This window comes from Micropterus salmoides, unplaced genomic scaffold (genome assembly GCF_014851395.1).
Source record: "Micropterus salmoides isolate LMB-PRFRI ecotype aquatic unplaced genomic scaffold, ASM1485139v1 Ms_hic_scaffold_1, whole genome shotgun sequence".
Classification (NCBI taxonomy): domain Eukaryota; kingdom Metazoa; phylum Chordata; class Actinopteri; order Centrarchiformes; family Centrarchidae; genus Micropterus; species Micropterus salmoides.
The window spans coordinates 10331403-10348974 of record NW_024040040.1 but is presented as its reverse complement, the minus strand read 5'-3'; the positions used below and the strand labels follow the sequence as shown (position 1 = coordinate 10348974).

At 41.5% G+C, this 17572-nt stretch overlaps 1 protein-coding gene across 1 annotated transcript in view; it reads left to right on the top strand.

Moving 5' to 3' along the window:
* mgat5 (alpha-1,6-mannosylglycoprotein 6-beta-N-acetylglucosaminyltransferase) overlaps positions 1–17572 on the top strand; it is a 113419-nt gene that overhangs the window by 14480 nt on the left and 81367 nt on the right. The window contains exon 4 of the mRNA XM_038717845.1: positions 4224–4388. Coding sequence (XP_038573773.1) covers positions 4224–4388 — 165 coding nt within the window. The remainder of the gene's footprint in view (positions 1–4223; positions 4389–17572) is intronic.

Here is a 17572-nt window from a genome sequence, read left to right as displayed (position 1 = left end):
ATCTTTGAAGCACAAATTGTGTTTGGAGTTAGTTTCTATGATTTTAAGTGGAGGATGTTATCATTATATATCTTCTCTTTTCAACAACGGCTGGTTTTTAATTGATGTCTGTTGCGCTGCTGCTAGTGTTGGTTCTGACTGCACTCGTCTTCTTTTTAAGAAAAAATTTATACGTTCAGGTAGGTTTACCACGGGTCTGTTTCAGATCAATTCCAACATTTTGGATGCGTGAAGAAGTCTACTGCCTCAGTTATGGTGTCAAAATCTATTCTATACTTCACTTCATCACTTATACCAAGTCTTAGAATTGTACGTATGCCTCTCACTTCCTGTCAGTGGTGTGATGTTTTTTTTCTCTGAAAGTTTCATTTGTTTCTTTCCAAACAGCAACCACTTAAATGATTTTTTGAAGTTGCTAAAAGAAAGCTAATATGCAGTTCTATCCTCTTTTGAAACATTTACTTTTAAATAGAATTGGAAGAACTGGAATTAGAGAATATTTTGCATTTTCTTGAGGAATGACAACTTATTGATTAAATCTTTTTACCTGAAGCCCATCTCAGGCCGGTGTCATACCCTCTTCTTCCTCCACATTAAAGTCAGATGTGACAAGTACATGATCTTTGCTGTTCCACCCCTCCTGAAACTGAGCTATGCAGCTGGGTGAGACAAGCCACCTGACACTGCGCCTTGTTACTTCACAGAGGCTGTCCATCCTCTGAGTGGAAGGTCATTGTGTGCTCCTGTTTTCTTTGTGAGTACACTGGAAAGCTGTGAAGAGCAGTATCAGGCTGGGTTGAAGCTTGCTTTATGGATTAAACAATAGGCATCCCTGATTAATGGGCTTATGTTCCCCCGCAGTCACTTCTTTTTAATGCTCATGAGCTTAATTAAAAATCCTAGGTCATTTTGAATTCAGATTATTATCTTAAATGACACCATTATTAAAAGCAAAGTGAAGTTCAGTGTGTTTACCGCTCCAGGATTTGTTTTGCAACTGCAACAGTCATGCAACTGAGACAGGCAGAAATGTGTCCCGAGGTGTGCTATTATTCATCTGGTTACCAGGCAGCAGTGTTGGTGTGCAGGAGGGCAAAGAATGAGGCATTATTCACAGCTTTGCTAACACACCTGCTAATGAAGGTCTCTGACTCACATTTAATTATTGTAAAACTTGAGGGACTTTTTTTTTTGCTTTCAGTTTATGTAATACATATCCACCAATATAAACAGCTCAATTTTTTTTTTTTACAGATCAAGTAATTGCAAATTGTTTATTGTATAGAAACTTCTTGTGGAAAAAACATAATACACCTTGAACTCTGTTATCGTCACCTTATACAAGGCTATTGATGAATGCAGACTTCTGTACAAGCAACAGCTTTTGTCCGTATTGACGATGAGTTGTAGATACACCTGTTATCTTCACTCTATTTACCATAAAACAAAATGCAATATTCATCAGACTGTCTCTGTTTGCTGACATTTATACATATTTAAAATGTTTTGTTAACTCAATGATGTGATGAGATCTGTAAATTTAAGGAGCCAGAAATCCACAGAAGCACTGTTGTACAACATTTAACTGTCCAATAAAAACATGTCCTTCAGCCAAACCAATTTGACAACAACAAATATTAGATTTCAACTCTGAGATAAAACAAACATTAATGTCTCTGATGTTCAAACCACTATGGAGATCAGAGATATTAACAAAGGGCATGCTGAGGTAAGATTTCTTTTGCTGGGATTACCATGGACGACGATTGACGGGTTGTCTCGGGAGCCGGCACGCGAGCTGTCGAGATGACAGCCAGCCTTATTCAGCTAGCTGGTCCTCACATCTCCTAAAATATCAGAGAAAATGTTCAAATAGGCATTTTTTTTAACAATTTGATCAATCTAAATTGTTGAACATAGACTAAAAAAGGCCTGCTATCTTAGTGTAAGTGTAACCATTATAAAATGAGGCAAATACAAGAATATGTCTTTTCTTTCTTTCTTGGTAGATTTGTTGCCTTAAAGATGTTGCCATGTTTTTACACAATGTGTATTCTCTTTTTCATTCTTATTTCTTAACAAAGTTCTGCTCCTGATTGTAAATGTAAGTGCAAGAAAGACATGAAGCCGATTATACATGCAAGAAGTTTACATATCTTTGTCTTTCCTATCGTAAAGCATGCTGACAGTAGCTGGATATTAAACAAGTCTGGTGAATGTACAGCCTTAAGAGAGTGGGCACAGGCCTGTGTGCCAGAGGTGAACAGAGGGGGCCATTAACTTTGGGCTCTCCCACTCCCCCCCCCCCCCCCTAATTATGTTCAGCCCGATGGCTTGGCAGGGCCGCTGCTCCAAAGCTTTCTGTTTGCTTTCTTCCCGGTCTCACTGTGCATCTGCTCCTCCCAGCTCCCAGCTCGTCCAAATCAGACAAATGCTCCGGCGTTTGTCTTCACACGAATTGGGCTGGTGCTGGTGCCAGGCCTCGCTGTGCCCTTGCCAATCTCGCTGACGTGATGAAAACTGGCGTGTCAAATGCATCGCGGTGAGGGCAAAATGTGGCGCTCGTGTGTGATAGACAAGCTGCAATAATAATCATCTGAGGAATGCGAGCATGATGAAATCTGGATCTGTTCTGAACACATATAAGCCAATGCATTGATATAATACACTGAATCTGATGATTATGACAGAGCTCTGCTGTAGACAAGCAGCATAGTACTGATAACATATTTGTTGTCATAGTGGATGAACCAGTTATAGCAGCTCGAAGCAACTTCCTATTTCTCTGTAAATGTCAGTGCAATTGCTGCAGGTTATCAGACAAATACCGCAATAAAAATAAGGCCACTGTAAACCCTATTTAGTTCATTACTCATCAGCATCCGTTTCCGTTCCACCATTAGCTGTGTCCTCTGCAGATAAATGCACATGGGGAGAAAAAAAGATGCCCACCGAATTGCAGATCCAAATTAAATAGCAAGGTCACTCACAAAGAGAGTTTTGCATTTAAAAAAGCCTTAAGATGACTGCCTGAAACCCAACAACTCGTAGTGGAAGATGCAGAGTCCCTGTTTGTACATTTTCAGACACACTGCAGCTGAGCAATATTGCCCAGACTACAGGCAGCAGCGTGCATGTATTCGCTGCAGTGATAAGCTAATAAAAAAAACTGTAATCTCATTCGGACTTCTCAGTCGGAATGAATTACACAGTTAATCAGATACAGATACAAATCTACTTAATAAGACTCATATGCTCTTCAAAAGTATTACATCATGTTATTATGTACGCTGATGTGTATTGCACAAGACTAAAACCTACTTTTGTATATTTTCTGCCCCTTATACCAGACATTTAATATATTTATGTCAGACACTGTTGCTGTGAAGGCTATGATTCAGTAATATCATGTCACACTGTATCACATTGTCACAACCATTTATTTAAACTAAAGGTTTTCATAACATAAAGCTGATTCAAAGTGATTTAATGAAGCTGTGATTAGGACTTGAGTGTGACTAAAATGAATAAATTTCTCAATTTTAATTTCAAGTACGGAAGAACTAAACCCGACGAATTCTGTTTACTGCCACACCAACAGTAGTAAAGATGAGGTTTTCTAGTGAAAGGCTGCTAACTGGACATTGTTTACCTCACTCCCTGGATCAGTGTCATCCTTCTGAATTTGGTATTTTCAGTGCTGCTGTATGGGCACATGTAAATAAAGAAACACATAGCTTTAGTAACAGTCTCACCTTCAACCTGGGAGATGCTAGGGGTCAGGAGATGCTAACGCTAGCGTAACTTGCCTGATGTTGAAAGCTCCTTTTGGTAACTTTACTGTCAGCGCTCAAACCGCCCTCTCACATGGTATTTACAAGTGTTTTGAAGACTGCTAGTACAATGTTAAGGCAGCAGTGTAAAGAGCAGTCCAGGCTTGCAGCTAGTGTTTGATTTGGGAATTACGCAACTAGCAAGCAGGCTAAACAGGCTAAAGAGGGGCGGGGTGTGCTCACACACACACTAGGAGTTTTATTTATATTTATTTTTTTCACAGCCGTATATACATTCTTTTCTTTTTTTGGGTCAGATGTGTGATTATGTATTGATTTAGCCAAATCTGTGAACTGTTTCCTAAAGCACTGCAGTGCACCTGACATAGTTAAGTGCAGAATAGTGCTACGTCTCTTTCACAACAATCTGATTCATGTTCTTACTTGCAGACTTAAAGAAGACCCTTGCAGTGCTGCTGGATAACATCATGCTGAGGCTGGGCAAGCTGGAGTCCAAGGTGGAAAACATCTACAACGGCACGGGGGGCAACCTGACCAACGGCACTAGCACTGCCACGCCCAGCGCCACAAACGCTGAAAAGGTTAACGTGGCAGGTATGTATGGCATTTATGGTTTTGCTTTTATGTAACGATGATTTGGTAAGGGACGGAAAGATGAAAGGATTTGTATAAAGTCTGGATTTGTGCATACATTCGAGAAAGGTGGAAATCTCATCCCCAAGGACAGGAGCTCTAAGAGAAAGGGGACAGAAGTGCTGTCTCCCTCCAGACTCATCCTCTTAGAATAAGTTGGCCTCAGAAAGTCATTATTCACATGAACTATGTCTCATGTATATGTCACAGTTTCTCTTTCCCGAAAATTCCTGTTATTTAGAAAATGAAAGCGCACAGTAAACATATAGTAGCTGAGACCAATTAAAGAAATGAGGATAAGCTGGTTGTGGCTGTTTTTTGTATGACCCATGTTTTATTTCAAATATTCCCATAGTCAATAACAGTCCCGGGGCATACAACCAACTAACTTCTGCCAGTACTGCACAGTGCACACCAGGCACTTTATAGGACCAGACCGCATCCTTGGACATAATTCAAATAAGGCCTGTGTTCACGCTGCATGACCCTTTTATTAGTTTTCATTGATTTTCCTGCCAGCTTTCAGATGATGAATTCAGCCCAGTTGAGAGATCGAGGTGCTTGTTTTTCTGGGATCCTGGGACTCAGTTGTTTGCGCAGCATTAAACAGAAGGAATGTGGAGTCTGAAGCTATATATGCAGAATTTGATTAGGCTGATTGAGTTGTACAAAGTCACATTTGAGTCTAATCCTAACAACAGCGGCTGCACTGCCGTCTTATATCAAATGTTGCCTTGTAACTTTTTCTCTTTCAAGACCTCGAGTTGAATAGCAATAAGGTAGCCTAATTAATGGACATGAAAATCATATGAAAGCGACTAATCATTATCAGTCTCATAAGCCCCCTGTCATGATCACTTCGTGCTTGAGTGCGTAGAGACTTTCTCTGGAAATGGCAAACCACTAATGCCACATCCTTTCACAGTGTCTGTAGCTCATGGTGTTGTGTCTAGCTTGTTTCATACAGCAGTCTTTCTGTTTTGGTTACTTTGTCTTTGGATCCTCAACATGCTCAGTCAGTAGAGCTGAAACAAGTAGCTGAATAATCGATTAGTGAATTGGATAATGGATTGGTAACAATTCTGATGAGCCTTTAATCATTTAAATCATATTTTAAGCTAAAATGCCAAATAGTCCGTGGTTTGCAAATGTGAGTATTTGCAGATGGTTTATGTTTTTTTTTTTTTTTTTTGTCATTTGTAATAGTGAGCTGAATATATCTGTGTCAGACAAAACAAGATACAAGCTTTTATAAGAATACATAAAAATGAAACAACAATAAATTTGTTAAAATAAAAAAATCTAGTTAAATAGCTACACTCTAATGATATAGTTGTATAATCCTGTTAAACATGACTGTGATTTTGGCAGCCTTAGGCAGTGTGTACACTTGTACTTACACTTGTTGGTTCTCTGTCTGGTCTCAATCTGGCCATTGTGGACAGTATGTAGAGATGTGACTCTAATCTCAAATACCAATGTCGAGGCACTCTTGGCTTGAGCTCCTGTGTTGTGGAACGACAGTACCTGGACCTGTGACACATATCAGTAAACCTGCAGTGCCCTGTTCACTTAGGACTTTCAGCAGTACCCTTGGGAGACAAAATTTGGATCCTGAACGCAGGTGAAGCTGACAGAGCGGCATCTCTCTTGGCAATGAACTAAAGGCCCCAGCACTCCAGAGTCTCCCATTGAAGCATGTCCCCTGTCTTGGAGTGGGTGGCAGGCAGCGCTACTGCCAGCTCCGCTAGTGCTCCTCCCTGACTGGAAGGCAATTACAAAGATAAGAATCTGGACAGTGAGGGGGAACACGACTGGCTTTCAGAGAGGCCTCTATCAAGATGGAGCTGAGCAGCAGCCCTGGGACTGCACTGTTTCCACCTTGATAGTATACATTTTCATAGCCAAGGGCTCAGGCGTGTTCAGGACCAAACCTGGGTCCTTTTGGTATTCACAGTTTATTCCTAGCTTTTCTTTTCTTTCTATTCTGTCCCTCTTGGTGAGCAGGATGTGTTGATATTTGCTACATGAGTCAAGTTTCCATTCAGATTCAGCCTAAAATTTTATTTCAGATGATTAGGATTTGGCCATATTGAGATAAACAGCTGGTGGTGCTAATTGTCCAGTAGAATGCCATTAAGCCTTTATTGATCCACCAGGTTTTCCACCTCAGCCAAGCATATAATCTGTTTTTCTGATATTTCTGCTTTTTTATTTTTTTAAATTCACATTGTTTCCACAAATGTTTTCATGCACATATTGAAATTGCAGATAAAAACATAGGGCTAGAAACACACTTACTGCACATGTATCAAACTGTTCTGAAAACCGTTCATCTTGTATTTTAGCTGAGACCCTTAAGAGAATACTGAAACTTTCAAATATTCTTTCACCCTGTTCAAAAGAGGCTGTTCAGCTCAAGAACCGACTGGGACAAATGGCAGTCAGTTCACTTGAATACTTGTTGAATTAGACATTTTAAATGACACGTAAAAGAGCTGCCCTACATGGAGCAAGAAATTGCATTATGTGCCCTGTTAGGGGGCAATACAGTGTCGTATATTTGCTTTATTTACCCGTCTTTCTTTCTTACATAATGCATTACAAATTTTTAATACACTGAATTATTTCTCCCCATGCTAGCTCTCTGAAATCCCACGTTGCAGATTACAATTGAGGCTATTTTAAAAGAAAAGCATTAATGAACACCTCAGATGTTTAGGGACATCAGCCTCTGATGATTTTCTCACAGTGGTAGCGAAAATCTGAATCTGTTTCAAACATAATACTTCATTGTAGCCTCCATATTATACTGTGGTTCACCATTTAATCAAAAACTCCTCAACAGAGACTCAAGCTTCACACTGAGCGTCATGTTGACGTGTGATCAATGTAGCAATTACTATTATATCCAGTCCAACTTTTCCTCTGCTGCTCACTGCTACTGTTGTGAGCTAACAGCTGTGCACACATTGTGGAACACTGCTTCTTTCTTGTGAATGGTCATCTCACAAAAATTTGGCCCTCTCTCATTTCTTTACAGTCACACTCGTGTGTGTGTGTGTGTGTGTGTGTGTGTGTGTGCTATAACAACTACACTGTCACTAACAAAATGGTGGCAACCTTTTTTATTCGCTGCAGTGCTAACTCAGTCTTTGCGGTAGCTTGGGCCTCGTGTGCTGTTGCATTTCGCCAAGGACAACAGGCACAGAAGCCCCTTATAGGATCAAAACAAGTCGATCTGGCCTTGGTTGCTGCTTAGCAGGAGGCAGATGGGAATTGGTCCAACAGCATTGCCTTGCCGTGTCTCACTGATGTGGCTAATCAACCTCCCGAGCAGTGTTTCATCTGTGGGCCGGCCCGTGGCATAAATGTAATCTCCTCCTACACACACACACAAACGCTCAGGCATAGAGACAGATGTAATGAATGGTCAGGGGGTGATTTGCAGCCGCCGCTTCCCTCTTTCTCTATTTTGTTCCCTCTACGATATATATTTCTCCACCCATTGCGTGTGTTTAAAGTTATCAATGTCCCTTACATCTCAGCCAGTGACGGTTGGCTGATTTGTAGCGTCCTGTCTTTGTGACATGGTTAGCTTTTTCAGTAAACAGAAACCTGTGCTTTCACAGCTCAGGGCATCTTCACTGCTTTGTCTCTTTTTTTTCAGCTATTGATCCGCTTGCATCTCTGTTTGCCATTCACAGTGAAAGATGAGATTGGAGCTCTCAGTGTCAACAAAGGAAAGGGGAAAGGACAGGGTTTCGGGTGGGCATTGCAGGTGTCCTGTTTACCTCATGACTTCATTGATCCCTTTATTTTAAACATTAAGCTGGTGACCTTACAGTATCCAACTGAAAGGAGGGCGATTTCAGTATTATCCTCAAGGATTCTTTTCCTGCAAAAGCCAAAAGATTGAATCTATGACCAGTCACCTTACAATTACCATTTTAATGCTGAAAACATCTTGTGGGACAATTTAGAGCAGAGTCTGTGGTCTCCATTATGTTCTGGAAGGCCTGCTTATTTCTTCAGTGTACAGATCAATACTAATAAGGTATATGCATACACACAAACCCACTCAGGGCTAATAAGTTGCTGAGAGATGTTGTCCGCTCTCGCACTCACATCAGTCCTGACACTCATCGCCCTACAATCTAATGTAAATTGCACAGCAGCATAATTGAAAGTAGAATTTGAATCATTAGTTTTGCAGCAGTGGTGATTTTACTTATTAATTATTATTTTCACCTTTTGTTCACCGTGACGTGGTTTTGAGAAACAAACTATTATAAATAGGTCCTATTACTTATAAATATAATTTTTTCTTTTGCCAGCTTAACACTTTTAATTTAAAGCAATGGCAGAAGGGAATGTAACATTGAATGAAACGCTTATTAATTAGATTCAATAGAATTGCATACATGCATCGTTTCCTGTAAATCCCTCCTGTGTGTGAGAAAGCAGAATCTAGTGCGTCAATGGCAGAATATATAAAGATGAAACTCCTAAATGTAAATTTATATTAAATGGCTGTTGCAGAATAAATTCTATGGAGACATGACAGGTCTAGTTTGGTACAGTAATTATTAAGTAGAATACAGCTTGAAACCACTCAAGGTTGTACTTTTAAGTGATACCTTACAGAAGATGTCAAGCAGTTATTCTGCTTACCGCCATGTAACTCATTTAATCTCTCATCTGTTAGCGGGGTAGATTTTCTATTTCTACTATCTTATTTCACATTTTAATTCTTCCACCTTATTTCAGTGTTTTAGTGTTTACTCAATAATTGAATCTGCTCCCTTTCCCCTCACGCACACACCTACACCTCTGCTGCAAACATAATGGTGTGCCCCGCCTGTCTCTCTCCTTGTATGTGTCTGCTCCATTGACTTTCTCCATCAGCAGTACGTTTTATAAAGTCGCCGAAAAGACACAAATACCTGGGCGGCCCAACCAAGTAAAGTCTATATGTGAGAGATACTGATGGGGCAACTTAAGCACCATAGAGCACACGCGTGATCCTACCAGAGTTTGTCCTAATGTAAATGACAGCACTGTGACACAGTGAGTTCAAATCTACTTTGACTTGTGTTTGACACACAAGTGTGTTTGACACACAAGTCACAAAAGAGCCTGTAATTGGAGCGACCATGCATGAATCTTGATGCCTTTGATGCGGAAAACTGGAGAGGAAGTGTTTCTCAGCCCCACAGCCTCCACATCTCCTGCTTACCTGCCTATTTAAGAGCTTGACGTGACACAATACAGAGGACCGGGACTTTCCCTCACGGACCAACAGACAACAAGCACAGACACGCTCTTTCACTGCAACAGTTTATTTGCATATGGAATCCATTGTAGATGAGCAAACCACGTACACAAGTCTGATTTGTGTCTGTATCTTGTGCCGCTGCAGGTCCCCAGGGATCCCTCCCTTATGGAATGCATCAGATCTTCTTATAGTAGTGTTGTAAACAAACAAGAAACTGCAGGCAGTTGTGCTTTCATTCTGCCTGACACTGCGTACAGCCTGGGAAAGGCTTCCTGAGGCGTTGTTCACAGGGCTTGTTCTCACGGTTAGCTTGAAGTCTGTGACGCGCTCTGTCTTTCACATGTTAATGCTTCAATCACACTGATTCTACCACTTCTGGAAGAAACATTTATGAAACATTGCCTCAAACCCCCAAAAAATGTTGGCACAAGGATTTTAATATACACAACATATTTTAAGTGTAACTCCATAACCATGTTTAGACGCTGTTTGTTTATCATTGAGACAAGACAGACAGGTAAAGTGAGACTGCACACTCTGTTTAGCAGCACCCTGCTATACTATATACTAAACCTATAGCTAGGTTTAAACTGAACTGACTTCCAATCAGCAGGAAGTCATTTTTTTCCTTTTAGGTTGCCTCTGGAGTCATGGTTAGAAAAATAGTAACCACACAGCCATTAGTCCCTCTGTATCTCAATAGCAGTAGCAAATTCCACTGACCCATGGTTACAGAGGTACGGCTCTCTAATATCCACCACATTCAGCAGTTGAACGAAGAAATTAAACTACACAAAGCATACTTTATTTTTCACATACAATGGATGCTGCCTTTATTCAGGACAATATCAATTGTCAGATATTTATTAGTTTCAGCTTCCCAAATGTGAATATTTGCTGTCTTCTATAGTAAACTGAATATCTTTGGTTTTTGGACTGTTGATCAGAACATTTGCAGACATTGACTTGTGCTTCCCACCATGCTGTATATATCAAAGTCATTTAATTCCCTAAATTCATCACTCCGTAATGACAACAAAAGGTCCAGAGGTTGTAGAAAAGTGACATTGGCCCTAAACTCACAATGTCTTTAAAAGGTAGTGATTTCTGTCTATCATTGAACTGAACTCATTTGTTCCTTGTTGTATGAAATAAAGACACTCAGCACTGATACTGCAGTGTTTTTCACTGAACCAGAGGTTAGAGCTAGCTGCAGTATAGCAAGCTTCTTTGCTTATCGATTTTAAATCAAGTCACATGTACATTTATGAAAAACACACACATCTACCCATACACCAGGGCCCTTCGCAACCACATCCACACACGTTTCCTCTCTTTCTTCTGCTTTCCCCCACAGGCAGGCTCGGCCCCCTCAAGGTTGCAGCTGATTGAGGAGGCAGGGGTGGGATGGGAGGAACATCTAGGGTGAACACACCATTGGCTGGGACACGTGCACCCCCACTTTTTTTTACCGACTCTGTCTGTCTTTGTCTCACTCAACTAATGTTTTCCCTCCTCCTCCTTCCTTTAGTTCAATTCAGTCACCGTTTTGCAGATGCTCCGCTGATTATGAAATTTCAGAAATGCTGTGCAGCGTCAGGGTGTTTCTGACATGTTAAGAAAGGGTTTTACATTAGAGCTGTGGTGGGAAACCCCCCAAAGCAAACTAACTAAAAATACAAAGTGTTCTTCCCGCCATGCATTCTTTCTCATTGTATTCTGTCTCCCTTCTTTCTCCTTGCTCTCTGCATACTGTACGGTTCTGCTTCTCTATGAATGCTGCACTCCGTCTTCCTCTGCATCCTCTTTCCTCCATTGTATCCTCTTTGTCCGTGCCAGTATTGTTATTGTACTGCTTAAAGCCACCGCCCCGGTCCTATATAGGAATAAATCTGTGTTGCCTCTTTCTACCAAATACCAGCCATTTCCCCAGGCATTTTTGTTTTTTCTTAATCCACACACAAACACTCAAACACATGTACTTAATATACACAAACATCTACGGCACCCCCAGCCTCATCTTACATTCACTGCAGATCATTTTTCTCCAGGCAAGAGTGGCGTGATCCAAATCAGGAGAGAGCAGCAGATGCAGGCACACTTGAACTGGGAGTAAAACGCAAAGATGTATTTGCACACAATGGCTGAGGAGTGCGTAATCTTTAGCACTTGTTTATAGATGTGATATAGGCTCACACATGAGTTCACACTTTACATGGAGCTAAAAGTGAGTGAGATCACAATTTTTTATTTCGTTCTGAATTATGCAGCTCTGTGACTCTCAGGCTGCTTCGCTAATGACAACACCCAGAATATTTCCAGCTCCACTGCAGTGCCCGTGAGTTAAACTAAAGCAGGCTGAATATTTAGTCATTTAAGCGTTTACAGGATATGCATATGTCTGGCAGGCCCCCGAAACTGTCAAGCTTCAAGTATTTCTATGAATCCTGTGTGTAGCCGTTTTTAGTTTAGAGAAACTGCTGACTACTTGTGGTTTAATTTCCTTCTCATCACAACAACAAGTTCTTTGGCGACACAACACTCGAAGTAAAGCGTGTCTCACAGCCTAAATACACAGCTTTCCACCATTTGTCCAAATCAGCAGCGGAAGATTAGTCACAGCTCTGCAATGATGACAGCTAATCAAGGTTTTCTGACCGTCTTGTGTCGCTCTTGGGGCAAAAATCCAAATCTTTCTCTTGGATATTTTTCGGAGAGAAAAGTGCCGATCAGATTGCTCATGCACAAAAGAGGGATTGATTGCAGCCAGACGTCATGCAGATGAGGGCAGAGAAAGAGGAAACTCGACGTGGGCCGGAGAGCAGGCTTACTTGGGGGAAATTTGGATTTGTTTTTCATCTCCGGGACTCAACTGTGGAACACTTGTGTGGACCAAGGAGGTGCGAGACATGTGTTTTGACAAGCTCCAACACGTGCCCCTCACGCTGGGAAGCCCCTTTGGTGTGCATTATACCAAACTGCATAGCTTCAGGTGGCGGAGTCTAGACAAGGACACTGGTTTCCAGTGGAAACGCTCACCACACACTCACAGTAGAAACAGTCGGGCTGAAAAAGTGCTGTTTATAGTTAGGGTTTAGCATATGACCAATGTCAGGTGCTATTTTATCTCCTTGCGTCTGTCAGATATGATGTCATTTATGTTTTTATTATTTATTTATATCATGACTATTTCCTCTTCACTTCATGAGCTATTTTCACATTCTTCCCCTTCTGTTCAGCACTTTATTTTGCAGACTTTCTTTCTGCTTTGGCAGGAGGACTATTGAAAATAATCCTGAATGTGTTGAAAACGTAAAAAGACTAACTTACTTTGTGATACAGACCCCTGATGCCTCTCCACCTGCACAGCTGCTCTGTAGCTGAGAGCGCCTTCCATCAGCCAGCCTGCTTTCTATCTAATTGATGAGCTTCAGACACACAAACACAAAGCACACAAACTCACACACAGATACCTCTGCTTCTTCTTGCAAAGTGCATCTAAAATAAGTGTTTGTAAGCCAGTGAATCAGAGGACACAGAGACGAAAAACTGCACTTTCCACCCTTGAATTTTATATTTAGACTTTATTTCAAGCTTTCACCGCCGCAGAATCACCATGGTGACACTTTGCACATCATTTACTTTAAATCACGTTTGTTCATTGCTCAGCGTCTTTGTTAAGAAAGCTTTATTGCCGAGAACTTGGAGCGTAACTGTCACAAAAACTCCCATAACCCTTCTCTTGTGTGCCAATAGATTGTCATTGTCACACTTATTTGGTCTCTCCACTCACCAAACTGTGTTACTGAAGCTGGGCCTTGGCGGATTTCATGTTATTTTAGGGAAGGTTTTTAGTTTAGCGCGCCTGAGAATGAAATCAATGAGAGCGGGGGAGATGGAGGGGAGGGAAGAGAGCGAGAGAAGTACACAACAGAGAGACTAACATAAACCAGATGTCCTCGATCCAATTCTGGAGTCGTCAAATGTCATATTACCTCATGGATTTAGACAAACACACACAGAGGGGGGGGGGGAGGGAAGAATAACCCTCTGTGTGTAATATCACTTATTGTTTGGAGATGATGCTATTTAAGGGCTATCAGATGGCCAACACTGTGTGCTAGGAACTGGCTAATGGTGACCTCAGTGCTGTGAGAGGCTCTTGGACGTCTTGCGCAACTTGGAATGATCTCATCTCTATTCTGCCTCTGGTTCTCTGTACATTTCAAATCACTTGCGTCTTTACCTCAACGCTTATATGCTGTTCACCCTCTATATCTTTTTCCTTTTGGTGGTGTCTTGTTTTTAGTTGAAACTTGTGCTGTGAGATAACCACTGTTGTGAATTTCTATCTGTTAAATTAACCTGTTCGTTCTCTGCTATTGTTTGATTGTCAGAGCGCTTTGTGAACTGTTATTTGAAGAAGGTTTGTGATTTTAGTTTGCCTTTCTCTGCTTTTGTGTCTTTGTTCCTGTGTTTGCTAGACAGAGAAGTGGTTTGGTGCTTTGCTTATTGCCTCACATCGTTGCTCCGTCACTTCTCTGACAGCTGCCTCTGTGCGCTAATGTGTACTTGTGAATGTTCCTGGTTTGGAAAAGCTCTACTTATGCTCCTTGACTCTCTGCCAGGGTGTGTTACTTTAACCATGTATTGCTCAGCTTTAACGCATGGCAGCTAGTGACGGGAGAAGGTACTTTGTTCAAACAGAATGTAAAGACATGAAGGGTTCAGCTGGATCGTTAAGCATCCTTGTTGCAATGGAGGTGAACGAAGGCCCCACTCTGCTGTGTTTGATTATGATGCAAGTTATATTTAGCCGCTCCTCGGCAGTAGCTTCTTCTGCTTGATTAAAGCTAGAAGATTTATCTGGTGACTTTGGTGCTTGCTGGCTGACTGACACAGTGAATGACAGGCTGCCTGCTTGGTTGTTTGTAAGATGTGATAACGGAAACTCACTCTGCATTTGTGGGTTGTGCATGTTGTGTATATGACAAACAACATCTTTAGGCAGCAATTTTAGTAAAGGAACTCACCACATTGTGATTTATGGAAAGACAGAGGAGACAAAAGTAGTAAATGTACAGCTATGCAGTGCACCTGTGGTAAAGGAGAGCAGCACTGCAACGCTAGCAGACTGCGGCGGGCAAACCGCATACAGAAAGTAGTGGTGTTTCACCAAGGCTTATTGTGCCCATTGAATACTTAGTCAACTTCAAAGACCTTCAAGCTTCAGCTATAGCTAGCTAAAGACTTATTTACTGTAGCTCACATTTTGTGAGATAATTAATCACTTGATTATTATTCTCAAAAGAATCACTACATTCAAAAGTAAGCACATTATACAGGCAATGTTATGTTGCTATGCAGTCACAGTTAAAGCTCTCAATCTCCTCCGTGGCTGCTGAGCTGAAAGCTAACAGCTTTGTTCGCTATCGTTACGTCATAAATTGTTTTTTTAAATACTGACAGGACAAGCTGCTGGGACACTTCTGATTTAAGGGGTCATTCTTGCAAGGCTCAAAACCCCTCTTCTCTAGACTGTGACTCAAGCAATGGATTGAAACTTGTGTTTGCTAGATTTCCATCTAACTGGTGATGTTTTTAGTTGTAGTACTCTGGCGTGTCATCACCTCTCTTTTATCTCTCGCTCTTCCCTGATGCACGCTGCTGAAGGAGCGAGCCAGAGTGTGTCAGTGAAATATGTTTTTCACGCTAAACTCGGAGCAGCACAGAAAGGCGGAGGGGGGGGGGGGGGAGTTCACCAGTAGAGTATCTATTTACTGCAGCAGCTTCTTGGCGCAAATAAACTGAATCTACGATGAACAAGATGTAGCAGCCTCTGCTCCACCACCCTCCCACCCAGAAGCCTGACCCGGTGCAGGAGCCGCTGATTAGCTGCATACACACACACCCACCCCTTGAAACACCACCCACAAACTCATTACATCAGTGTGGTGTTTGCCTCTAAGCTTTTATCTATTCACCGCACAGCCTACCGTAATGCATTATTTATATTCCGGCTATAAAGGTCAGTGGCGATGACGTTAACGTCTCTGAAGGGGGATATCAAAAGGTGATTATACGGAAGGGAAGCCTGCGTGCAAGCCATGAATGTTAATCCTTCAGTGATACTGGCTTCCTGGGATATTGAAAGCAATGTCAAAAAGATATGAGAGAGACTCCCTCCCCCACTGCTCTTTGTGGTTTCTGTTGTTATGGGGCAACAGATTACCAAGCCAAAGTTGATGGCTGATGGTCATCCCTGACCACAGAGTGATGGGCAGTCTCCAGCTGTCAGTCCACGAATTACAAGACGGGGCTGAGGCTGTACCACAGACTGTAGAACAAGACTATAGTCGAGCTAGCAGCTCCATGACGCTGCTAACATGCTCAATGACCCTGCAACCTGTTTAGCAGGTATAATGTTTACCATAAGTCTTTACATAACATGTTAGCATGCTAACATTTGCTAATTACCACTAAATACATATAAGCTTTGTTTTGGGAGGGGTCTGCAGCCATTAGAGCAACTTCACCTTCTGACATATCTTCATTAGCGTAACCACATAGCCAGACTGCTTAGGTTTCTTCTCTTGTCCTGTTCTGTGTTGCTCTGTTCTATCCTACCCGTGTGTTTGTATGTGTCCTTGTTATTTCATAAGAGGAACAGATGAGAAAAGTTCCCACTTTTAGATGACAGCCAAGCGAAAGAAAACAGTTAGTCATCAAGCAGATGCCATCACCTTTCCTTTACAAAACATCTTTAAAGTGCCATGTCATCTGTTTGTCTGTCTATTGAGCTGGACAGGAAATTGACACCATCGAGCAGCCAAATGACCCTGTGTCTTGGCCAGGGATGGCAGTTTTGCTTATGTACAAACCACTTTGGCAGGCAGCCAAATTCAAAAGAGAGGTAGTGAGCTGTGATGATGCTGGAAAGGGCAAGTGAAGTTTGGATGATTTTCTTTTTCTTCTCCCCCAATCGAGAGACAAAGCTGTTCAGTCCAAACAAAGTGTGGGATGACTCACGTTAACCATTCAGCTCAGAGCTCCCTGTGGCTGCTCCGTCTCATTGCATTATCCCTGCTATATTAGAATGATCGAAATTGACCGTTCTCTGGTTTTGAGATGCATTTTTGACAGACGATAGCTGTCCGTATAACGTCGCTGACAAATACAATGTGTTACCTGTGACTGTTCACAATAAACCCCATGTATGGACAGCCCAGTTCAATAATTTTTATTTAAGCAGCATTTTATTCGTAATACAGCCCTGATGGCATAGTGATTAGATAAAATGACTGTAATACTGAATTTTGCAGACTGCGCCACTAACAGTGGAAACTACCATATAGAGAAGTAATTACAGAATGTAAATACCATAACATGTATCAAAATCGAGATTGGATTTAATTAAAAGTTTAAGGGTTCTAACTTTAATTAGTTGACTAGGAAAGCCTGTTTAGTCAAACGGTGAATTAGACATCTTGTGAACATGATCAGGGCTGGAATGATAAATGTGTGACACAGCTGCAGTGGCAGCAGTTCAGTCCTGCGCATTTTCATCTGTTTGTTTTTTTTATTTTTTTTGCATCCTGTTGGCTCACAGTGTCCCTAACTCTAACCGTAACGCTCACAACTGCAGAGATTCTCTATAAGTCACCTATAAAATATAGAAAGCCCCCACACACAGAAACACAGATTATTTTCCTCCCTACTCCAACCTCTGAAGGGAAAGGCTTTGTGAACTGCAGAGTAGAAATGTGTGTTTCTGAAATGTTAAAGGTTTGCGTCTCCTCATCTCCAGTGAGGATGATGCATCATGTTAAAGCTACAGACAGACTGAAGAATTTTGGAGCACGCTGAC